This window comes from Myotis lucifugus, unplaced genomic scaffold (genome assembly GCF_000147115.1).
Source record: "Myotis lucifugus unplaced genomic scaffold, Myoluc2.0 scaffold_6, whole genome shotgun sequence".
In the NCBI taxonomy this organism is placed as follows: domain Eukaryota; kingdom Metazoa; phylum Chordata; class Mammalia; order Chiroptera; family Vespertilionidae; genus Myotis; species Myotis lucifugus.
In genome coordinates, this window is record NW_005871054.1 from 11,475,434 (window position 1) to 11,502,674 (window position 27,241).

At 35.1% G+C, this 27,241-nt stretch overlaps 1 protein-coding gene across 1 annotated transcript in view; it reads right to left on the reverse strand.

Annotated features, from left to right (window-relative positions):
* Window positions 1–4,292: 4,292 nt before the first annotated feature.
* The window catches only part of GTF2A1L (general transcription factor IIA subunit 1 like), a 32,398-nt gene continuing 9,449 nt past the window's right edge, over window positions 4,293–27,241 (reverse strand). The window contains exons 5-10 of the mRNA XM_023746059.1: window positions 22,589–22,644; window positions 20,351–20,435; window positions 18,493–19,082; window positions 11,727–11,987; window positions 9,758–9,847; window positions 4,293–4,549 (exon numbers count right to left, since the gene is read on the reverse strand). Of these exons, the coding sequence (XP_023601827.1) occupies window positions 4,442–4,549; window positions 9,758–9,847; window positions 11,727–11,987; window positions 18,493–19,082; window positions 20,351–20,435; window positions 22,589–22,644 (1,190 nt within the window). The 3' untranslated portion in view covers window positions 4,293–4,441. The remainder of the gene's footprint in view (window positions 4,550–9,757; window positions 9,848–11,726; window positions 11,988–18,492; window positions 19,083–20,350; window positions 20,436–22,588; window positions 22,645–27,241) is intronic.

Sequence of the window (27,241 nt, forward strand, 5' to 3'; positions counted from 1 at the left end):
CCCCAATCACTGGCCAGGCCAAGGGACCCCATCCTTGCACAAATTTGTGCACCAGGCCTCTAGTACAGTGGTTCTCAACCTTCCTAATGCCACGACCTTTTAATATGCCAGGTACTCATATGTGGGCATATCTGCATGTGGGCGGACCCGCCTGGAGACAGATAGAGGAGCGGTGTCTCGGTTGCTAAGACCATCAAAAATATGTGTTTTCCAATGGTCTTAAGCGACCCCTGTGAAAGGGTCGCGACCCACAGGTTGAGAACTGCTGCTCTAGTAGAAAATATAAGAAGCTATCATGTGCTAAAGACAAACATGATTTTCTGAAATTTTGGGTTCATTTGGTTTGTGTATCTATGGACATGCACATGCAAACATATACTTGTTATTAAAGTATCCTAATATATATAAACAGCTAGGTGCAGTCACAACCAAATGGGTGACCAGTCACCATGAAGTGCACGAAGCACCTCTCGGTCCCCCCACTCCCCCGGCCCCGAGCCACTCACCATGAGCGGGGCTAGCAGCGGGGTGGGACTGGGGACTGTTGAGCGGTGGTGGCGGGCTGCTTCATGGGGTGGCCATGAGCTTAGCGGAGCAGTCACCCAGGCGGCAGCGAGTTTCACAAAGCAGTCGTGGGGCAGGGGGACTGTTCGAGCTTCGCGAACAGTCGAGGGGTGGGGGGAGCTTTGCAGAGCAGTCGCGGGGTTCGCGAAGCAGTCAAGGGGCGGGGGGGGGGCCTCACAGAGCAGTCACGGGGTTCACAAAGCAGTCGAGGGGCAGGGGAGCCTCACGGAGCAGTTGAGGGGCTGCAAGCATCGTGGAGCATCCTGGAGCGTGGAGCTTCACAGGGCAGCAGAGGCCAAGCGACAGACAGGCTAGGCCTAGGGACCCTAACCGCGCACAATTTTGTGCGCTCTGGGCCTCTAGTAATATATAAAAATTGTGAAAATCATTCATTTAGACAACTTTTCAAGAACCAGAATTTTTTCTAGCATTATTTAAAACTAATAAAAGGGTACACAGTACAAAATAATTGAGCAATATCTTAACTCTCTCTGCAATCACCACCAAAACTATCATCATTTATATTAGCATGCAAAGATAAGTATTATTGGACTTTATTTTGTAGTAAGCCAACTCTTTTAATTAATTTTTTCCGCATTTTTAAAAGATCAGGGGCATGAAATCATGCAGAAATTCAAATGGGACAACTGTGACTTTTTTCTCTAATGATAAAATATGCCACATAAATAAAGATGATCTATGTAATAATAGTATTTGTAATGTGCCACTAAAAAAAAATCACTGTCAGAATGTCTATCTTTAACAAATCAACAAATGACAAGTGCTGGAGAGGATGCAGAGAAAAAGGAACCCTCGTGCACTGCTGGTGGGAATGCAGACTGATGCAGCCACTGTGGAGAACAGTATGGAGTTTCCTCAAAAATCTAAAAATGAAACTTCTATTTGACCCAGTTATCCAACTTCTAGGAATATATCCCAAGAAACTAGAAACACCAATCCGAAAGGATATATGCACCCCTATGTTCATAGCAGTACAATCTATAATAGCTAAGATTTGGGATCAGCCTAAGTGTCCATCAGCAGATGAGTGGATTAAAAAACTTTGGCACATCTACACATGGAATACCATGCTGCTGTAAAAAAGAAGGAACTCCTACCATTTGCAACAGCATGGATGGAGCTGGAGAGCATTATGCTAAGAGAAATTAGTCAGTCAGAGAAAGATAAATATCACATGATCTCACTCATCTGTGGATTATAGTGAACAACATAAACCGATGAACAAAAACAGATCCAGAGACAGAGAAGTGTTGATCAGATGCTCAAACCTCAGAGGGAAGGTAGGGGAGGGTGGGGTAAGGGGGAGAGATCAACCAAAGGACTTGTATGCATGCATATAAGCACAAGTGATGGAAGCAGACAACAGGGGGTTAGGGTGAGGGCAGGACTCGGGGGGGGGGGGACAATGGGGGAATAAGAACACATTTGTAATACCTTCATCAATAAAGAAATAAAAAATTAAAATTTAAAAAAAATCACTGAAGCAAAGTGACAATTTAAAATTCACAGTGGAAAGGAGGAAAGGAATTTTAGAAACAACTATTATTGCCTCTCCCCAACACATTAAACCCCAATTCCCAAGTGAATTTACCCTGTCACTAAATTCAGCCCTTATACTGTAATTTGCAATAAGGTTTGCCTACAGCACATAGTGACTGGATGAGCCTGGGAGGAAGAAACAGGAAGAAGACTAGAAAGTGTACTCAGCACTGGAGGGGGTACAATTCAAGGACAGACACGAAGAATACGTGCCCTCTTTTTGCTCTCCATGTGGAAAAGATGGCCATTTCATGGTAGGCAACATCCATGAAGAGAACCAACAGCACCCGGAAGTTTTCAATAAGCAAAGAAGGACCTGGAATAGTGGTAGTATGGTAAAGGACAATCACTCTGAGGAAAAAGCGGAGATAGCTGGAAGATATGGTTAGGAGACCAGCCCACTTACTAGTACAAATTGAATCCTCATGCAGCTGCCAATTTTAAACCAAAGATAGTACCCCACGTATGTTGTCCAAAGCCCAGAGAGATTTATCCAGATTCTGACATGACTAATAGTAGCTGGGCAAAACAAGACAAGTGTTGGAATAAATTAAACTTTCTAATTGGGGTTATTTCCATACAGGAAATGGGGAATTCACCCTGTGACCTGTCAGATCAAGGTATCTCGTCCTTTCACAGACCATAACCCACTCAACCCAGCACTGCTGCCTGAGTGAGAGTACTGTCCTGGAGAACACTGCTCAAAGCTGAGATTAAGGATCCTAAGTTTAGAGAACATGTATACTCTACCCCTTAAGAGAAGCAGAACATGAGGAAAATGTTCCTTCGATGGATGTGAATCTACTAAGAAAGAGAGTATTACAGAATAATTTGGAGGATGATTTTCTTTGTTTTTATTGGTGCAGGAAAATGAGAGCTATCTGCGTTTTAAATTGTTTTCTCTCCCTGGTTTTAAGACATTTATCCAGGTCTTCTTGCCACAAATAAGAGCAAGCAATCTCATCTGGCCTGAGCAGAGGTTCCTGAAGAGAGTATCTTTTCCTGACTTTTGTTTTAGAAAGCCTACACTCAATGAGGGAATTCCCTGTTAGGGAAAATGAAGAGAGGTAGTATCTTTGAGAGATAAAAGAGTTTGGAAAGGGGTCTTCCACTGTAAGAAAAATATTTTAACACCTTTCGTACCACTCAAGAGTTTTCTCATGTTTCGCGCGCCATCTGTTAAGGACCGCTCACGAGTTTTCTCGTTTTTCACGCGCCATCTGTTATAGACCTTAGATGTCAACACACTGTCTTGTCCACATCGAATGAAGCGATCTCATTGGTGGAAACCGTACAGGTCAATCTACGAAAAACTATATAATTGCACGAACCCATAAAGCAATGCAGTTACATTGTATTTTGGTCATTCGAATAGTCTTCGTCTTCAAGTTCCTGGCGCTTTTAGAAAATGTTTTATGCAGTACCATATGTTAAAAAAGTACTAGGAACTTTAATTCTTTAATTGTTTTTGTAAATAAAAATGTTATAATTATTGAAAAACAACACCTAAAGTGCATTATGATCTGTAGTTATGATATTTAAATAACGTGCAGTTTGCCCAAAAACATGCGGTCCCTGGTGTATGTCTTAGAGATTTCTATGCGGTACGAAAGGTGTTAAAAATTGAGAGAGGGGAAACCCAGTATGACTAGGAAGAGAACAGAAGTCTAAAGTTTCAACAAATAGAATGGGAATCTAACCCAAACCCTAACCCTCACAATTCTCCAGAGATAGGAGGATACAAGAATGACCGGGCCACAGGATAAACCCAGAGAGGCTGATTATTAGCTCAGGAACCCTGGCCTCAGCAAAGATTTCCTTGTTCATGTATAGCATGGGTTTAGCAGAGGCATCTGCCTCCAAGGAACCATCTGGGTTGATCACTAGTAAAGAGTGTAGACTAAAAGACCCAGAGAGGCCCTCTTATATATCCTGCTACTACTTGGTGAGAGATGGGAGAAACACTGGCTCCAATCTATTAACTGATCCTGATTTCACTATGCAGGGGAATTGTAGTCTGATTTAAATTTTACTTCAAGTGAAATAAATGTGACATTTCTTCATGCTCCATCACACCTGATGCATCTATGCTTTGTCATGGTATAGATAATGAGGGTTTAGCAAAAAGAGACCCTTTTAAATTAGTAAATGAAAGAAATATAAAATTATATATTCATATCTGCATCTGAATTATAATTTTATTAAATTCCAGTGAACCAAAATTTGAGCAGCTTTGTGGACTATATTGAAGCAAAAACAAGTTTCACAATGCATGATATAGCCCACTGATGTTTATGATGTATCGAGCTCCTAAGTTTTACCACTCTGCATCACCAATGGCTTTTGCAAATACATAGTCTCTCCCTCCAAAACACATAACACCATCTTTCAAATAGAATTTCCATTTGTTCTTGCTTCGATGAATCTGTAGGAAGAAATATAGTCTAAATTAATTAATTTAAAGTCAAAGTATTATTTACATTTCTTTGCATATCACATGTGATTATTCTAACCCTAAATGGGAGTTCTTAAAAAAAACAAAAACAACTTCCTGCCCGGCGGGTGCAAATGGGGCTGGCGCTGTCAGCACGTGGGAGTGGTGGCAGTGGGAGCGGGGCTGCTGGCAGACAGGGGACAGGGACCACAGCGGGAGGGGCCAGGCAGGGTCACAGAGGATGGGATGAGATCTGCCAGTGCCCACCGCAGCCTCACGGCCTACAGTTCCTTTCAAGGTGCATGAATTCATGCACTGGGCCTCTAGTATGCATATAAATTCCCTGGTTAATCTCTCCCCACCCCCGCAAAAGAAACCAAAGAAATACTAGAAGAAAACGTGGTGATCCCTTGAAACTCTTGAGGCAAGAAAGAACTTTCTATTCATGACTCAAAATTTAGAAGCCATAAAAATAAAGGTTGCCAAATTCAACATCTGCATGAAAGAAAGAGAAAGCATTGAAAACAAACTCAGAAAAAATTATTTATGCATATAACAACGCTAATTCCCCCCCCCCGCCCCCCCCCCGCCAAATAACAGAGCTCTTAGAAATCAATAGACAAAGATTGTGAACAAACAATTCACATAAAATATAAATGGCCCTTAAATAAGCAAAAAGTTAAAAATTTCACCAAGATATCATTTTCCACCCTTTATTAGTTTCTGAATATATTGGCAAAGCTTTAGGAAAAGAAAAGCACTCTCAACCATTGTAATGGGAGTATATACTGGAATATCATGCAGGAAAGCATTTTGGCAATATCTAACCATATACATTTGCCCTTTGTCTCAGTAATCTCACTTCTTGGGTTTATTTAGTAGAAATAACTGTATTATGTACCTGGCCATTCAATAGCAAATGACTGAAAAATAACTCAAATATTCATCAATAGGGAATCAGTTAAATAAATCTAAATAATTCTACAATGGAATTTTATACAGCTATACAATACTAGCACAAATTTCTCCAAGATATATTCTCTTTAAAAAACAAGGTGCAGAATACAAGAATCTTGTGCTACCTTTTAGGCTTGTACGTGAATAAAGAGACTCTGGAAATATATTCAGAAACTAATATAACTGGTTACTTATTTGTACTTAAGGCAGGGACAGGGCACTACTGGTAGGAAGCACAAATGATAAAAGAGTAGAAACCAGACTTTTCATGGTATAAAAGTGTTTTGTTGTTTTTAATGATGTGTATACTGGGTCAAGTATATATATATACACATATATATTATACATATATATATTATATATGCTTTTATTTTATATTATATATAAAATTTATATTTATATTATATATAAAATAAAAGCATAATATGCTAATTAGACTGGACGTCCTTCCGGACTACCTTCCAGAGGAAGCCCGGGCTGCCTAGGTCCCAGGTGCCTGCTGGCGGCTAGAGGGAAGCCCGGGTCCCGGGTGCCAGAGGGAAGCTGGTGCCAGCAGCCCGGGGAAAGAAGGCCTACTCTTGCATGAATTTCATGCATTGGGCCACTAGTGTGTGTGTGTGTGTGTGTGTGTGTGTGTGTGTGTGTGTGTGTATGTGTGTATGGGAGAGAGAGAGAACGAGAACGGGAGATACTATGCTACACAATTAGCAATTACTTATTGTACTAGCTTCTAAGGGACAAAGCCAGCTATAAGCAAAAGTTTGATATTGTTAAATGAAGATGCAACATATTCAAATAGTTTCACATTTAGCTATAAATAGTATCCTATTTATAGCACAGAACACGCTCATCTATAGTAAAAAGTTTCATTTCACCATTAATCTTCCCTATGATATCCTTATTACTTTACCCTTTATATTAATCTTGGATTTTCCCTAGGCTTCTGAAATAACATGTCCACACACTTCAAGTAATTTTCACACAGCATCTTGACCAGTAACCTTCATTTGACCTTTTCTCATTGCACATCTTAATATTTGCGAAGTATTCCCCCAATTGTTAACATAAAGTTTAAAGTTAAATTCCAATTCCATATGCTAATAAAAACCAAAAATATACTTTTTTAAAAGTGCTTTTCAAAGTTTAATGAGCATGCAAATGACCTGGCAGAGTCTTGTTTAAATGCATATTCTGATCCAGTAGTCTGAGGTAAGACTCAAAATCTTGCATTGGTAATTCTCCCAGGGGGAACTGACGCTACTGGCCTTCAAAACACACTGACTAGTAAAACTCTTAAAAAACTACTGAAAAGTCAATTCACTTGAGTCATTCAATACTACTTGAAACAAGCCAACTAATGACCAGAACTGGGAAATTACTCTTTTACAAAAATTCACTGCCACAAGTGGTCTTTCCCATTCTACACTAACCTTAGAGATACATTCTCTTTGCAAGTTATCTTTTGACTTCAGCACTCTTCTTTAAAAAACTTTCCAATAGTTCCCCAATGCCCTGATTTCCATTAAAAAATTTATTACTTAAAATATTAACTAATTAGAGAGTACCCTCAGACAACTAGATTTGTTAACACTATACATCTAATATCACTCCTTCTATCTACCCTACAATGTTATTAAGAAACAAAAGGAAATGAGAAAATACTTTGAAAAATACAAAGCACTATGTAATTAATTACAAGCTATTTCCCACAATGAAGATCAATAAGGTTCCTCTACCCATAATGGTCTAGAAAATTATTTGTGCCTCTATAGAATGCACATATAATTTGGTGCCTTATAATTTTTCCTTCATAGAAGGCAATATACTATTTATAAAAAGGTAAACTAAGTTTGGTCCCTTTTCTGTTACCTATTCCTTCTTATGCTTATGTTCACCAGCATCTAAATTGCCATTTTCTATCTGTATGAAATGTTATAGGGGAGAAAACAAACTTATTTTTAGAAAAAATGATTTTTACAACATTCTAAATACCATCCTCTATTTCACCCAAGTATATTGAAATTGTTCACGAAAAAAGTCAAAGATGTAAACATGCATTAGTCATCAGGGAAATGCAAATCCAAACCTCAGTGAGGTACCACTTCACCCTCACTAGGATGGATAGGATCAAAAAGTCAGATAACAAGTGTTAGTGAGAATATGGAGCAATCTAAACCATCATATACTGTGGTGGGAATGAAAACTGGTACAGCCACTTTGGAAGACAATATGGTAGTTCCTCTAACTATTATCACATGACCCAGGAATGCCACTCCTAGAAAGAAATGGAAATATATGCTCACACAAAAACTTGTACACAAATGTTTATAGCAGCATTCTTCTTACTAGCCAAAACGTGGAAACAACCCATTCATCAACAGAAAATGCAGTGTGGAATAGCCATACAATAGACTAGTATTCAGCAATAAATAGGAATGAAGAACTGTTACATGCTACAACACGGATGAAACTTTAAACACTGTGTAAAGTAAAGAAGCCAGTAACAATAGACCACATATTACATGATTTCTTTCTTTTTTTTTTTTTTTTTAATATATTTTATTGATTTTTTACAGAGAGGAAGGGAGAGAGATAGAGAGTTAGAAACATCGATGAGAGAGAAACATCGATCAGCTGCCTCCTGCACATCTCCTACTGGGGATGTGCCCGCAACCCAAGTACATGCCCTTGACCGGAATCGAACCTGGGACCTTTCAGTCCGCAGGCCGACGCTCTATCCACTGAGCCAAACCGGTTTCGGCTACATGATTTCTTTCATATGAAACTCCAGAATAGGGAAATCTTAAGAGACAGGAAGTAGATTAATGGTTCCTCAGGCCTGGCAGTGGGGCTGGGAGGAAATAAGTAGATCTATACGGTGTCCCAAAAAAAACATATTCACATCTTGAATACATTTCATTTTCAAAATATAATAGACTCTACAGACATTGTGTATATACATTTTTTTGAACAGCCTGTAGTAGTGAGAACTAATGGGCATGAGGTTTCTTTTCAAGGTGATGAAAATGTTCTAAATTGACTGTGTTAAGGATTGCACATATCCATGAATGTACTGAATACCACTGAACTATATACTTTAATTAGGTAAACTGTGTAATTTGGGAATTACATCTCAAATCTTCTAAAAAATAAATGTAAATATGTATAAGGACAAAAACTGATAATTCTACTACATAATCACATTATAGTGTTTTTTAAAAAAAGAAAAAAAGAGTATTATATTTTAGTTACTACAGTTAAATTACTACTAACTTAATTTCTAGGCTTAAAACTTGAGAGATGCCTTCAACTCTCCCTTGTCAATCATTCTCTAATATCCAGCTAATCACCAAGGCCCATTGATTCTTTCATCATAATCTTTGACTCTTCCATGGTCTACTGCCACCCTTAGTCTGGTTCTGATTACTTCACGTATGCACTATCTCTATTCTTACTATTTTCCTCTTTCAAATCATCAAACACTGCCAGTTTTTAAACCCAATTACAATTTTTTCAATAACATTCTCAGAAGACCAATGCCCATCAAATCAAGTTTGGATTTCTCCTACCAGGATTTTGGATTTTCCAACCTGCTCACAACTTTGTTTCCCATCCAGCCTCATTTCCTAACACATCCAAAAGGAGAACACTTTAGTCAAGGCAGAGCTATCCTTCACTGTCCCTTGTACATTCTACATGCATTCATATCTCTGCCTTTTTATCAGGCTATTCTACTCTAAATGCCTACTCTCCACACTTACCTATATCCTATAAATCATTCAAGACTATTTCAAAACCTCACATCACTCATGAAGGATTTGTAGAGAATTCCAACTACAAATGATTTCTTGTATCTCCTAGCCACTTTTAGGGCTTATTGTATGTACAATATCTTAGCAATATGTATGTACATATCTGGGCAATTGTTTTACATGCCACTCATCTTAGCATTTGATTTATCTGTCACATATTTTAGCTTTTGATTTACCTACCATCTTATTTCATGCCATTCTATTATTCCATACAGAAACATCTTGTTTCAATAAGATTCTCGCCTTCTTTAGACAAGGACTACCACTTTTTTGTATCACTGAGACCCCGCAAATTTATACAATTAATGAGCTATTTCAAGATTAATTTAACTGTGAACTATAATTCACCATCATATTCCCCATCATTTTACACACCTTTCTACTATTAATGCAATTAATAAACCCAAAGTCTAAAAAATGAATACAGTACCTTGTCATACTGACAGACAATTACATTATCCGTGTCAAACAGGTCTGGCACATCCTGTTCACTAACATCATCTCCAGAATTTAAGGGGTCCTAAAGATGAAAGATGAAAGATGGTCACGTTAAGGAATTTAATGATGCTTTGAATTTTTTAAAAGTAGGCATATGTACATATATCTTAGAGAGTCAGAACAGTAGTGTACTTAAAAGTCAAAGAGCCTGAGGTTGACTACTGATCTTCGGCAAATTATTAAAACTCCTCATATCTCAGTTTTCTCATCTGAAAAAAATGAGGTTAATAATAAGACCCATAAGGCAGTGGAAATGTTAAATAATGTAAGGCAGATAAGACTTAATATGATACCTGGAACATATGCAAGAACATCATAAATGACAGTTACTACTACTTACATGCTTCTTAATTACCATGTTCCATAAAAATTTTGGTACATTTATTAGGATTAGAGTAGATACCATATGCCTCTGTCCTGGCTGCCTTCTTTACCTACACTTCCATCCCCTAAACTTCCCACAATCTCTAGTTAACACCTGTTGACAGGCTATTTCGAGCTAGAACTTGCCCATGCAACTGGCTACTTTTCTTTTATTAGTTTTGGCAACCCACAGTTCCCCTTATTGTTCCACAGACCAGTGTTTTGTTCTTCAAGAGTAGTTCAGCTGTAGACACGCTGTTGTAGTAATTATGTTGGTAAATATGATGCCAAGAACCAAGAAAAGGCTGTAAGACGGATAATATAGTCTGTTGTAACTTTTTGCCTTCACCTGTATATATCTTGAAGTTGCAATCACAGCCACTCTCACTTGCACAAAGCATTCTTACTAAAATTCCATATTTTATTGCCAGATTATGTCTTGAATCTGATGGCGTCCTCTCCATGGAATCATCACTTCCTCAAGTGATAACTGCTGTTTTGGTATATATAAAGATTTAAATTTCGAGATAGTGATCCAAAATAGGTCTGACTTTGTAAGAACGGTCTGTGTTACATGTTGTTTGTGAATTATCATTAAGAATGTAAGTATTTGCTTGAATCTCTTTCTAGTCACAGTTTTTGGAAATATGGGTGAATAAAGGATCAGTTGACTGGTAATCCTCCCATTCTGGCTTGTTAGTCTCATCAATATAATTAAACGAAGAAACTTCTTTATATCCATATAAGTAATTCAGTCCATGTTGAAGTTTTAGCAGAGGCTTTGTGGTATTTTTCCATTTAGTACTGGTATAAATTGATTTGAGAAGTAATGAGATCGAAAAAATCCTTATCAAAAAAATAAATTGGTTACTTCACTTATACTTTGTGGGTCCTCAAGCTGAACAGTTATGCTTGAAATATTTTTATAACCCTCCAAGGCTGGTAAAATATCTTTTTTTTTTGCCCATTCTTCTTTGTAATCACTTTCATTGTCAGATACTATCACATTTCTCTTTTGCCTTCGTGATGGTCTAATGTCAGACTCATTACTATCTTCTGATAAAGTACTATCTTTCAACTGACTACCAAAGTCACTCGGACAATCAGACAAAGTGGCTGTACATAATTTGCTCAAACATTCCTCTCTGCTGCGAAATGTCTTTTTAAAAACTTTTGCCATAATAATAAATGGATGAAAAGAATTAGATGTATTGCTTGTCATGTCTCTGGAAATACTGACTGACGAGTTGAGAAAAAGACAGAAGTTAACTCATGACCTGTCAGCAGCATTCAGACACAGAAACACGGTCAGCAAGATGTTAAGATCAACAACTATAGTAGCCGATTCCTAAATACTTACTACTGATGTAAATTACAAGTTTCAGATTAAAAGTTTAAATATTAGCATACAAATAAGTCTCATTTAACACTAAAGACAAAGTTAATCTTAATTGTTATTCCTCTTGGTTCCAAAGTATATGAAAGTACAAATATTATAAACTGAATAAAGAAAGTTTCAACTCAAAAGTAATACTCACCTCTTCCACAATGTCTATTTGAGGATCTTCATTATCACTACTGTTAGTAGTTGAATCTCCATTTGATATGTTATCAGCTTCTCCTTCAAGTACCTTCAGGTCTCTTGCATCAATAATCTCTAGAACTTCATGCTCATCTGCATCTCTTGTACTTCCTATTTCATCATTGGAAGATGTATCACCAGTTCCATCTATTTGAATTATTTCATAAATATCTTCATCAGGTACCTGAATGCTTAAACCCACCTGAGAATTATAATCCTAAAAAGAGAAAGAAATGCAATGAAGTTTTCAAGTCAAACAATATGTCTAAAACATTGAATCATACAAAATATAAAATTACTTAAACATCTCACAAGTGGTCACTTTAAATCTTTCTTTCCTGTAAGATGATATTCCCTAATTTTGAATAAAACATAGGAATAATTTTAAAATTATAAACCTACTCACAGTCACATATAGACAGCAAGTGAGTTCCCTGCTTTAAGATAGCATTTATCAGTGTTTATATAACTTACTTAAATTTATATAGTACTGTTAGCTTTTAAATATTTCACATTACTTTAAACAATAACTCATGAAGTAGAAAGGACTAGAGATATAATGCTCAGTGAACAAATGAAAAATATAAAAAATTGTCCTAACTGAAATAAGCCAAAGAAACAGAAAAATCCAAAATTATAGTTAGAAAATTCAATACTCCTCTCTCAGTAATCGACAGAAAAAGTAGACTGAAATTCAGTAAGGATGTAGAAAACCTGAACAACACAATTAATGATAAGTTAACCAAATTAACATTTATAGAAAACTGTACCCCAAGATGCAGTTTACAGAATATTCACCAAGATGGACCATATTCTGGGCCATACACCAAATCTTGACATATTTAACACACACAAAATATGTTCTCTGAGCACAAAGAAATTATTAAACCAGATAACAGTAACAAAAAATTCCCAAAGATTTAAAAATTAAATAACACATTTCTCAATATCCATGAGTCAAAGAGTAAGTCACAAGAGAAATTAGAACAATTTAAATTAAATGCAAACAAAACATAACATTTCAAAACTTGTGAGAAGTAGCTAAAGCAGTGCATAGAGAGAAATTTATAGCATTGAATTACTATATTTAAAAAAGAAGCACGTTTCAAAGCAATGGCCTAAAATCCACCTTAAGAAAGTAGAAAGAAAAGACCAAATTAAGCTCACAGCAAACAAGGAACTAATGAGATATAAATAAATAAATAAATAAATAAATAAATAAATAAAAGAAAGAAACAGCAGGAAAAAAAAAGTCCATTAGACTAAAAGTTCATTCTTTGAGAAGATTAATAAAATCAATAAGCTTCTAGCCAGAATGACAAAGAAAAAAAGAGAGAGTCAAGCCAGATAAACAATATTAGGAATTTAAAAAGAGGTGATGCCATAGATCCTGAAGACATTGAAAGATAGGAAATTATCAGTTATTTTGGCTGCTATAACAAAATACCATAGACTAGGTAGCTTATAAACAACAGAAATTTACTTCTTATGGAGGCTGGGAAGTCCAAGATCAAGGTACTAGGAGATTTGGTATCTGATGACAGCCCACTTTCTGGTTCATAAGACAGTGCCTTCTCATGATGTCCTCACATGGCAGAGAGGCTAGGGAGCTCTGTGTGGTCTCTTTTTATATATATATATATATATATATATATATATATATATATATATATATATAATTTATATTTATATTTATATTTATTTATATATTTTATTATATATATAATATATATTTTTTAATTTATATTTTATTTATATATATTTTATTTCAGAGAGGAAGGGAGAAAGAGAGATAGAAACATGAATGATGAGAGAGAATCCTTGATTGGCTGCCTCCTGCATGCCCACTACTGGGGATCAAGCCTGCAACATAGGCATGTGCTCCTTATAGGAATCGAACCTGGCACCCTTCAGTCTGCAGGTCAACGCTCTCTCTATCCACTGAGCCAAACCGGCCAGGGCTGTGTGGTCTCTTTTAAAAAGCAACTAATCCCAATCATGAGGACTCCATGCTCATAACCTCCCAAAGGCCTCACCTTTTACTTACTAATATCTTTGGGAGTTAGGATTTGAACATATGAATGGAGAGGAACGTAAACATTCAGACTGATAAAAGTCAACTTACAAAAATTAATTTTATGTCTATATAGTAGCAATAAACAATTGGAAATTAAAATTTAAAGAGGGGAGGAGGGACAGGAAGAGATTAACTGTAGAACTCATATGCATAACCCATGGACACAGATAATAAGGAGGTGAAGGCCTTAGCGGGGGAGGGGAGGGAGACAATGGGGGGAAAAAGGAGACATCTGTAATACTTTCAACAATAAAGATAAATTGCTTTAAAGGTACATAAATAAATAAATAAAATGAGAAGAAAAATAATAATAAAATAAAACAATACTATTTAAAGCAGCAAGAGAAAAGCAACTCATCACATACAAGAGATTATCAATAAGCTAACACACAGATTCATCAGCTGAAACTTTGAATGCCAGAAGGCAATGGATGGTAGATATGTTTACTAGTAAAGTGCTGAAAGAAAAAACTGTAAATCGGGAATTTTATATCTGGCAAAACTGTCCTGCAAAAATAATTGAGAAATTAAGGCATTCCCAGATAATGAAGAGGGGGTAGATATTAAAGTAAGATTTCTGAAGGAAGTAATAAATGGGTCAGTAGGAATTAACCAGAGGAAAGGATAGTGGGAAGAAAATCCAAGCACCAAGCAGAGGATAACAAAGGCAAAAAGAGGGTCAGGAAACAAGGTCAACACAGAGATTCGCTTATAGTTAGCTTGATATTCCTAGTAACGTAGTAGGCATGAAATAAAGGAGGAGTAAATAACAAATTCTAACTGAGAAAGAACATGGAGGTCCTTTCATGCCACATTAAGGAGCTTAAACTTTATCCTGTAGGTGATGAGCAGTCAGTGATTTGATTAGAGACTGCACTTTGGATAAATCTCTGGTAGCCTTGAGGAACAGAAATTAATAGTTAATATTCATTGAGCACTTACCATGTGCTAGGCAGTGTGCTGCTGAGCACTTCGCATTGATTATCTCATGTATTCCTCCCACCACTACAACTCTATGGTAGATACTATTATCTTTATTTTACATATGAGAAAAGAGTAACTTGTCCAATTCACACAGTTATTAAGGGACAGAGGATGGATTCAAAGTAATTCTGATCTCTGAAGCCTAATCTTTTAACCTCTAGGATGGATGGACTGGGAAGAGTAGAGTGAAAAATAGCAAAGACTATAGGCTAATAAATTATGAAACAACTATGTTAACCCAAATAAGAAGCAATTAGGGCAATGGCAGTAGGTATGAAAAGGGAACAGATTCCAGAAATATTTAGTTTTAAAAGTTACCAAAATTACATGATTCAGCCTTTAAAATGAATGAAATTCTGACATAGGCTACAACATGGAAGAACCTTAAAATATTATGGTAAGTAGCCCAGCCAGCATTGCTCAGTAATTGAGCATCAACCTATGAACCAGAAAGTCACGGTTTGATTCCTGGTCAGGCACATGCCTGGTTTGGGCATGCAGGAGGCAGCCCATCAATGATTCTCTCTCATCATTGTTTCTCTCTCTCTCTCTCCCTTTCTCTCTGAAATCAATAAAAAAATTAACATTATGTTAAGTAAAATAAGCCAGTCTGCTTTCACTTAGGAGTTACACAGAATAGTCAAATTCATAGAGATAGAAAGTAGAACAGAAGTTACCAAAAACTGGGTGGATGGGGTGAGTAATGAGGAGTTATTTGTTTAGTGGGTACAGAATTTCAGTTTGAAATGATGAAAAGTTCTGGAGATGGGTAGTGGTGATGGGTGTACAACAATGTGAATGTCCTTAATGCTATACACCTAAAAAAGTATGGAACTATGCATTTGAAATGGTTAAAATGATATAATTTTGTGTTATATATATTTTCCCACATTCACAAAATAGTTTTTTAAAAGTACATAATAAAAGGAGAAAAAAGAGCCAAAAGGAAATTTTAGTCCTTAGCTTGTGACACCAGGTGGGCAGTGGTACCATGCAATATCTCTAATGAAGAACAATGAATTATTGTGACCTTCTAGTAGAGCTATCTACAAGGCAGATACAAGAATGAAGCTCAGAGGAGTAATAGGGTTGAAAGTATAATCATCAACGAATAGGTGGTAGTTAAAACTATGATAATACATGAGATTGCCCAGGGAAAACATGAAGAAAAGAAATGAGCTGAGGCTAGATCCTTAGGAAATAGGAAGGGCAGATAAAGAGGAGGAGCTCATGAAGGAACTATAAGCATACAGTTAGAAAGGCAAATAATTACAAGATAAGGAAGCAGAAATGACAGTATTTGAACTTGGGGCAATGAGAATGGTTTGAGAAGGAAAGGCAAGAGATAAAAAGGAATTAAAGAAGATACACTACCATACCATTTCTCTCCTAATCCTACTTTTTGGAGTTCTAATAAAGACCTGAGCTTCATGGCATTATAGCTCCATAGTTCTCCATGGCATTATAAGATTAGAAAACAAAGGTCCTACGCCGAGGAAAAACTTAACATAGTAATAACATAGATTTTAAAATAGGAGCTCATCAAAAATTGTCAGGAATATATGCGTGAAACAGTACAAATGTTAAATTTACATAGAAACGTAAGATCTCTGGCAGTCTATGCAAGAAAAGTAAACAATTACAGCTAATTTTAACTTGCAATAAGAATTTCTGAAAAGCTACTTATAAAAAAAAGAAAAGCTATTTATAAATGTTTTGAAAATTATATTAGCATAAACTTCACCAGATTAAGAACTATTTTAAAGAAATCCGACAGTAAATTTAAAAAAATAATAAAGTAAATTTTGAATGTTTGGACTGTGTTTTAAATACAGATCTATTTTAATACTAAACCAACAAGTTATATGAAAAGTTACCCAATATACCACATGCCCATTCTATATAATAAAAGGCTAATATGTAAATCGACCAAATGGCGGAAAGACCGGTCGCTATGACGCGTACTGACCACCAGGGGGCAGATCCTGCATTGAGCGTCTGCCCCCTGGTGGTCAGTGTGCTCCCACAGAGGGAGGGCTCCTCAGCCAAAAGCCGTGCTAATGGTTGATATGCGCTGCAGCAGTGGCAGGAGCCTCTCCCGCCTCCATGGCAGCACTAAGGATGTCTGACTGCCGGCAGTCGGACATCCCCTGAGGGCTCCCAGACTGCGAGAGAGCACAGGCCACCTGAGGGACCCCCCCCCCCACCCAGTGCAAGAATTCCGTGCACCAGGCCTCTAGTAAAGCATAATAGCACTACTATAAAGCTTAATATGGCACCAGAAGCTATTTAAAAACTCTATATACATCATCTCTGATAATCCTAAAAGTATGAGGTTGGTTTTATACCCAGTTCAAAAAGATAAAAGTGGTGAATCTGGAATTTAAACCTATTGTGACTCCAAAGCTTAAGTTCTCAACCACTATCCCCTAAACAATTCTTGATTAAGCTCCCTTAACTAATCTATTTCCCCATATTAGAACAAAGTACAAGGTGATATCTAATAAGTAACAGTAGACTAAGTCCTTGAATCATCACACCAGAAATCTGCAAAGTTCATACAGAGTCCAGGAGAAAAATACCTCTAAAAATTGTAAGTGATGGAAACAAACACTGCTTCATACTTATGAGTTTAGCCTACATTTCTTAAATTTTTATAGTATTTGGAAAATATTATAAATACTTGAAAAACACTTTAATCTTAATACTTTATGCCAAAACTAAACTATAAACAGACTTGCTAAAAAAATTTGAACAGGCTTCATCAAACATCTGAAACATTCTAAAACAGGTCAAATAGTTTCATATAGTCTTTTTCTTTGTTGGTTATCCTTTACTGTACGCTATAGCCTTCCCCTTCTACCTATGAAAATGTTAAGGTAGCACTTAACTTGTACAGACTTGCACAGCAGTTCTAGAGGACCACCAAACCATTAGCTAGAAACACAAACCTTTAACTATTTGTCCTCTGTCACTAAAAATTGGGTAAGTGGAGTAATCTATGACATATTTCACATGTGTAAAAAGATTAGATGATATCTTTTATTTTACCATCCAAAATTCCCCATGAATCTTTCTGTCATCACTATGAATTCCTTGAAAATAATCAAAACCTATTTTCAATATGGAAAGTTAATTAGAAACTATTTTTCAGTGGTTTGAATTCCAAAATAAATTATGTTAACTAGTATTTTAGCAAGCAGAGAGGAACAAAGTATCTACTAGAAGATAATTCCTCATATAGAGAAAATTTTCATATGGGAGTTTAAGAAAATTAGGTAGAGCAAGAAAAAAACCACTTAGGACTTTTTTTTGTATTTTAAGTATGACAATGAATTTCCCCTAAATATTTGTTTAATTACTAGAATGGATTTCTTGGTCCTTTACATTTTATCTGCAGACAAAAACAATTCTCACCATGTTAAGGGAAAGGTAAAATTGATTATCTTAAAACAATGCATTTTCTTTAAAGAAATATTCTAATTTATTAACTGAAATTAAAAGTTTAGAAATTCTGAGCATGAATACTTTAAAAACTAATAGTTATAGTAAAAACAATTTAAAAAACAATTTTCTAAAGAAACATACATACTTCTAAGGAACCTTACATTTTAAAAAACTCAGAACGTCTAATTACTGGCCATTGCTTATCCCCTAATACCTTCTCTGAGACAGGTAGGCTGCTGGGCTCTTCTGTATTTATTGGCTGCTTCACAGAATCACATCCCAACATCCTATTTTTAAGAAAATGAAGCTGACCATCAGATGAGTGCTGGTGCTGAGCCCCCTGAGGGCCTGTGGCGATGGGCCCACCATGCAGATTTTGAGTCCCACTAGCTGAAACACTGAGCAATGACTCCACATTGGCATCTCTTTGAGAGACCTGTGGAGGAACTCCAACACCAGGAAGACTGACATACTGAGAGCTTGCTGGCTGACTCAACAAAGCTTCAGACATGATTTTATGCTCATTTCCAGGAAGTACAAGTATATCACTGGTGGCATTTTCTAAATGCTTCCTATCCACTGTCCCAGAATGAAGAATTGTGGGTTGCTGGAGCACAGTTTCCATTCTCTGTGATTTTTCAATAGCTGCTTGAAGAGAACATGGATTCAACTGTGGAACACTGGTCTGTATTATTGAAGGCTGCCCAAGCTGCTGAAATACTTGCTGAATTGGATGCTGAAGAATACCTGCTCTTCCAGAAGTCTGTGTCACCGCAATTGGTACATTGACTTTATAAAGGTAACCTTAAAAAGGATATATCAAAACTATAAGAACAATAGAATCCTAATTTCCTTCAAAATACAACATGTACAAGAGGCTGGGAGGAAATATATCAGTATGTTAACAGTGGTTATCTCTAGGAGCTTGCTTTTTTTGTATTTTCTAGAATACATATGTATTGCTCATTTTTAAAAATTAAATATGTCTTGCTTAACTCTAGCCTTTTCCCACTATTGCTTATATGGCACATTTTGAAATACATATAAACCACCAATATTTACTCCACAAGCCTCTCCCATTGTTTGATAAATTACAGTGTCACCAACCCAAAATTGGGATTTTAACAAACATAATCATGGAGAATATATTTCATATATTTAAGATATAGGATACCATATAACAATTATAAGAGAAGGCTACCCAAAAAGAGTTTATTAATTTCAAAAGTTATCAAATTTCTCCTCTCTTTCCTTTAAAATAAAACTAAAAAGACGAAATTTATTTTTTGAGCATTGTGTTAGGTATTTTGCTTAAACTTTACAACAACCCAAAGAATAGATATAATTCTCTTTCAAGTTAAGAATTACTTGAACATTTTGGATATCCTTTCTATTATGCCATACAATCTCCAATAAGAAGGAGACAAAGGTTGCTCAATATAATCTTTAGTTTTTCTTGATTAGACCTAATAGAGACACAGATATGGTTTTTTATTTTATTTTAATCCTCACCTATGTTTATTGATTTTAGAGAGAGAAGAAGAGAGGGAGAGGGAGGGAGAGAGGGAGGGAGAGAGGGAAAAGAGAAGAGTGAGGGGAAGACGAAGGTGAGTAGGGAGGAAGGAACATCAATTAGTTGCCTCCAGGCCTGATCTGGGGGTCAAACCCACAACCTATATATGTACCCTGACAGGGAACTGAATCTGCAACCTTTTTGGTGTACAGGATGACAATCCAACCAACGGAGCCACCCAGCTTGGGCCAGATATATTATTTTGTATTCATCAAAATTTAGATAACCGACTTGAATTAGGGAAAACATATACGGAGTATAAAGTATCTTATACAATGTAGGGAAAGAGAATTGAGTATGAAATACAGGACAGGCCTAGTACAGTGTCTTTCATGGTAGATTGCCTCCATAACAATAATAACCATCATTTATCATTACACTTAAAGCAAGTTTTATTAAAATTTCTTATAATTTCTGGTATGAAGTTTAATCATCAGTATTACCATCCAGAAGTCAATACAAATGCTAAAAATAAAACATTTTTAGACTATACTCTTACCAGATGCAGTCTGTAGCGTCACACCTGCTGGTACATGAATAGGATAACCAGGAAAAGCAAAATTTGCACTGGAGTTTGCGGTGCTCTAGATATGAAAAATTTACATTAGAAAGTTACAAAAGGGCTTTACTTGTATCTTTTCTTCCTGATCTCATAGAGGGTCAAAAAATCTGATTCAGGACAACAGTTTGACAACACTTAACATTACATCTCAGCACTTTTAAAAAACACCTTTTTTATATTTAATTCAAATAATCTCATTATGAATAAAAAGAATTCTGTTCTATGGCTATTAGCAATAAACCCATTAAGTCTTAACAGTATGAGCACCAATTCAAAACTTGCCCACTACATAGTACTATCTGGGCCACTGACCTTCAAGATGCCAAATATAAGAACCATAGTTGTTTATAGTCCTCTAGTCTGTAAGTTGATCACAAATGGTATTTTAAAGTAGATGATATAATAGTGAATAATTTTTGTTTTGAAATAAACTTTAGGGTCTAAAATTTTTTTAATACTAAATCAAAAGACAAACTTTTTTGCCTATCAGACCTGAAATAATTTAAAAGACCTATTAGTAACACTCAATGTTAGTAAGGATGCAATTATAAATAAATAAATAAATAAATAAATAAACAAACAAACAAACAAACAAACAGAAATTCTCTCAGGCCACTGCTTATATGCGTGTATATGATATAATTCTTTTGGAGAACTATTTTGCAATGTATACGAAAATTGCAATTTTCATATACCATGCATGATCTTTGAACTAGAAATTCTACTTCCAGGAATTTATCCTGATTACCTGATTATCACACAAATACACAAAGATAGGGTATATCTACAGGTATAACAATGGGATGTTATGTTAGAACAAAACTAAACATAATTTATATATCCATCAACAAGACTGGTTAATTAAACTGTGATGTATCCACTAAGACTAATCAATATTTAACTGGCATTGAAAAAAATACCTCTATATTACTAAATTTAAAAAAAAGAAAATAGAACCGGTTTGGCTCAGTGGATAGAGCGTCGGCCCGCGGACTCAAGGGTCCCGGGTTCGATTCCGGTCAAGGGCATGTACCTTGGTTGCGGGCACATCCCCACTGGGGGGCGTGCAGGAGACAGCTGATCGATGTTTCTCTCTCATCGATGTTTCTAGCTCTCTATCCCTCTCCCTTCCTCTCTGTAAAAAATCAATAAAATATAAAAAAAAATAGTAGTTTAAAAAAAGAAAATAAGTTATAAAAATGATACAGAGAATGATCCTACTTTTACCCTGAAAACTAATATAACTTTCATGAAAGAAGTCTAGATGGGTATACATCAAACAAAACAGTTATCTTTGGGCACAATACTGCATGGTTATTTCACTTTTTACTTTATAAATTTGTTTTTACTTTAAGAAGAATATTTTTTCTTTAATCAGGAGAAAAGTTATGTCCATGAATTTCAAAAGCAGAGACATTTCTTCATTAGTCTCCTATCAAAAGCAGTGCCATTCTTCCTAAATATCCTGGAAGCAGTATAGTTTGTTTGTTTTTTATGAGGAAATGGAAATAAATAGCCCACTAAACCATTTACCCTAGAAAAGTAGCTGATGGGCTGAAAGAAAATGAAAATAGTTACTAGAGTATATACCATCAGTACCACAGAAAAAAAGGTAAAAGACAAAGCATGCTATTTTTCCCCACCGAAAACTACTCAATTTTCTATACATGTTTTAATTTTATTTTCTTCCACAAATCATGTGTGGGGAATCTATACTTTAACTTCTACTATACAAAAGCAAAAAAATGACCAAAATGCTCCACTTAAACCAAGGGACTAACTATGATGTGGCTCAACTCGAAAAAGAAAAAAAATCAGAAAAAGTACTGTATCAAAATTATCTATTTAGAATCCATCAAGTATATAACATTATACAGTGCATTAAAACTCCATAAAATGTAACTTCAGAAATATTATAATCTTGAAGGTGTAGTCTTGGTAGATGCTAATAACTTCTCTGGAAGATAGAAAAAGTTGATAAGAAAATGTCAATTATGGAACTCCTGAGTTTTCGCAACATCTTTGTTATAGAAATTTTTCCTGTTTCCCCATCCTTTACCACATCCTTTCCTATTCACCTGGAGAATTAGGAATTACGTCTATGCCCAGTTTTCTGCTACCATTCACTAAATGTGGGGCATATCTTTTAAAATATATCTTAAATAAGCTACATACCAGTTCTGCAGTGGTAAGACTGGGAAGAGTTCTACCAGCAGGAATAACTAAAGAAGCTGCATAAAAAATGAAATAATTATACAATTCATTAGAATTTACCAAATGAATAAAATTCCTAAGTATAGCTTATTTTTTAAAACTGGTTTCCATTACTAACATGTATGACCATGGTGAATTCTAAACTTCCTGACCCCAAGAGAGGTAAAGTATTTAACTGTATTTTTCCCAACAACTTTAAGGACTTTACAACTAACCTACTTTAAATACCAAAAGAAAATTTTCATTTTAATAAAGTATACTGTATTATAGAAAGCCACAATAAATACCTAGATTATCTTTAGTAAGTCAATGTAGCACTAAATCTCCATTACAACATTTCACAGGGGAGAAAAGGTAGTATTTGTTAAAGTGCGTATCTCCAAAAGATTGTACTGTTGAGCAAAAATATATAATCCAATACAAATTATCCTAAATTCTATAGGTTCAAAAGAGCTTTCAATTGATTCATTTTATAAAAAAATATTTACAGTACTTTAGCCAAGTAAGACAAGCACAGCTACGTAGGTGTAGAAATAAATGAATAAGACCATGTCTCCTGAAATCTTTGCATAAAACAGGTATGCCTGCTTAAAATATATATATAAGAACAAATTCTTGGGGAAATAACAACTCAACCTGTATTAAAGCTGATATCTCGTATCTTTTCTTTATTATCTACCAATTTTCTATGCTAACTTTCCCTTTATTATTTATAATGTATCTAAAAGGTTGGCCTGCCCTAACCGGTTTGGCTCAGAGGATAGAGCGTCGGCCTGCGGACTGAAGGGTCCCGGGTTTGATTCCGGTCAAGGGCATGTACCTTGGTTGCGGGCACAACCCCAGTGGGGAGTGTGCAGGAGGCAGCTGATCCATGTTGCTCTCTCATGGATGTTTCTAACTCTCTATTCCTCTCCCTTCCTCTCTGTAAAAAAATCAATAAAATATATTTTTTTAAAAATAAAATAAAATAAAAGGTTGGCCAACTGGCTGTAAATGTAATCATTTTAAAAATCAGTCTAAAAAACAAATAGTAATTCCAGTAGAAGGATCTCAGTTGATCAATGTAACCTTAAACCTTACCTCAAGGTTCATTTTACCTAGATGAATGTGACTGTTAGATTATCACTTTGCCTTTTCTTTAATAAAAACCAGAATGTTCAGGCAGCACAAAGGTACTAAATGTATATGGCCTTTTTCACATACTACATTAAGGAAAATTTTCCCAAGATCTATTTCTGATACTAGAATGGTTCCATCATATACAACAAAAAATTCAGAAGAGCAAATATTTTTTAAACCATTCTTTCCACATTAAGACAACAGACATGAGGCTACATCGATTGATGGCTAATGAAGCACAAAATTATTTTTATCCTCTGTTCATCTATGACTTCGCTTATTAACAGGCAGTCTTTTAAAAAGGCTAAATTAGGAAGAATTGTGGTGGCAGGAAAACAATGGTATTAGTCTTAATTAGCTGAAGTGAGCAAAGCTTAAGCTGGTACAGCTTAAGCCATAGCCTGAGAGGAAACAAAAATCTGTTAACACACTGTCTGAAGCAATTAAATTAATTTCTTAAGGAAAAATAGCAACAATGTTCCTCTTTTAAAGACCTTGCAATAAATTCTAAAGGGTAATTCTCTATAGTTATATAAATCAAACAGAGCTGTAAGAGTTTTAAGAGTTTCTTTATAGCCATCAGAATAAAAGTATAAACAAACAGAATTTTATAGTAAAGTTTCATGCAGCTCCTACTTAAGCTTGATACTAAATTCACAAGTTACATGCACCATTTATATATGTTCATAAATTATATACTGGTATATGTATATATGTTATATATAAATTTATGTTCCTGCAACACACTTTTTAAAATATTCAAGATGGATTACTAACAGAATCCCATTTCTCTCTAAAAATCAATAAAAATATATCCTTGGGTGAGGAAAAACAATAAAAAGAACTGACAGAACCTATGGTTATTCAGATTTAGGTATTTGGCAGACATATTTATGAAAATGAACTAAGTACACCCACTACTTCAAGGAAAGCAAACTGATAATATCTGTTTGGTAATGATAAAATTCACATTTTCAAGCAAAAAATTGAAATTTTGAAACTTTATTTCCACCACAGTGGGCTTGATAGCTTTCTAATACTTTTCTAATAAGGTATGTGGTGATATTAATGAACATGATTTTTTTAAATCTTATTTAACAAATGATGTGTCAATTGCACAACTCAGTGACCCAGTATTTTCCAAATAACCAAATACGTTACAAAATTACACATGGATTAAAGAGTCATTCAAGATCTACCAGCGCACTTTAACATTACAAAAAGTCCACTTGATGGTTTCAGATTCCACCTTGCACTACCACTTGTTGAGTTTTAGTGTAATATTAAATTATCTGAAAATACTATTAAAATACTCCTTTTTTTCCAATTATCTATCTGTGGGAGGCTAGATTTTCTTCATATACTGTAGCTAAAACCACATAGCACAACAGATTGAACTAAAAATAGATATGAGAATCCAGTTGTCTTTTATTAATCCAGACATTAACAAAATTTGTAGAAAATTAATACAATGCCACTCTTCTCACTCAATATTTTTGTTATGAAAAAAATAGTTTTATCAAATATATTTTAACAAATATGTTTTTATGTTAACATACGGTGATTTTTAAATTAATAAACCAATAATTTTTAAATTTATCAGCTTTAATTTCTAATATGGTAAGTAGATACTTAAAACCCATATAAAAGAAAGTTCTTTGAGCCCTGGCTGGGTGACTCAGTTCGTTGGAGCAGCATCCCATACACCAAAAAGGTTTCATGTTCAATTCCTGTTCAGGGCACATACCAAGGTTGTAGGTTTGATCCCTGGTAGGATCATGTTTCTTTCTCTCTCTCTCTCTCTCTCTCTCTCTCTCTCTCTCTCTCTCATGTTTGTCTCTCACATCAATGTTTCTCTCTCTCTCTCTTATCAATAAACATACCCTTGAGTAAGGATTTTTTTTAAAAAAAGCTCTTTGAGGTCCTCAATTTTTAACAGTATAAAGGAATCCTGAGACGCCCCAAAAAAGTTGACAACTGAAGATGCAAGAATTTCTTAAATAAATGGATAATACAGTGAGAAACTATAATAGGGAAAACAAGTTTAAAAGGGTGAAACAGACAAAGGCAAAGATTTATTGTATTGTAGAATTAATCTGAACTTGTTATCAAGAGATAAAAAGGTTGTAGAAATTAGTTTGTTATTTTAATCAAGCTTTTAAAAATATACAATGGAAAGATATAATTAAGAAGTACACCAATTTTATGAGGCTATTTGCTTTAAGAATCTTATTTTTAGGATACCTAAAAATGAAGAAGAGAAAAAAGACCCAAAATGCATTTTTAAAGGATATATATATACTCCCTCTTAAACTACTTGATTATAAATGATGTAGAAGAAATGAGAAAAACTGTCTTATTTAAATATAATTGTTTCTATTATTCTAACTTCTAAGACAGAGAATAATAAAAGTGGTGAGTGAAAACCAACTAGATATATTAGTTTCAAGATTACTTTGTGGTTTAAATTACTGTGAATATTACCATCTTGTGGCAAAATCAAGTATTGCAATATTGAACGACAAAACCTGAGAAGTGTTAACTATGCTTTTGATAAAAGACAGTCAAGTATTTTATTCCTCTCACACCTGTCATCCTCCAAGCCACTCCTAAGTAAAAATCTCTAAAGTTCTTTAATAAAGAAAAAATTAAAAAAGATGTTATTTAAATAGAAAAATAAAGGGATGTCCTAACAAAATAAATTTTGTTTAAAAACAAAAACATAACCAAAAATCCAACACTGATGGAAAATGTTTCGATGTGTCAACTTAGTAATTAAAACTGCCATGGCTAATTCTTATAGAGAAGAGTTATACTTTATAAATATAGCATTAGATAAAATTTGTTTGGTAATTCACTATCTATTGTTAACTTCATTTTTTAAATAAGTTATAATTGCTGCCACACTTAAATTCTCTCATTTTGTAAATGAGGTACTAGCCTCCTTACCATTTTTCTCTTCACCTTGGCCCATGTGATTTTCATGTGAATGTTCCCCAGTATGCAATGAACAATCTAGTTATTACTGAAAATCTAATCCAAAATCACCTCTTACAAATGTTAATCTACTGAATTTCAGGTAAATTCAATAAAACCTATTTGTGTGTGTAGCTGCATCTGTGTGTTTGTATAAACATCTACTAGTACATGTATACATGTGTGTGCATGTGTACATGTTTACACACATATATGTCTACACAGAGACACACACACAGGAAATGGAGCGTTAACAAAAATATGGAGATTATTCAGGCTACATCATCGTTTTAGATATATACAAAGATGGCTAGAAACACACACACATTAGGGTAACATAAAATATTGTAAGAATCAGAGAAGAAAAGAAGAAATAAAGGCTAGAACAGTGGTTCTCAACTTTGGCTGCACATTAGAATCACCTGGGAATCTTTTTTTTTTTTAATCTTTATTGTTCAGATTACATTTGTTCCTCTTTTGGTTAAAGTGATGCAGGGTATTTGAGATAGAGGGAGAAAA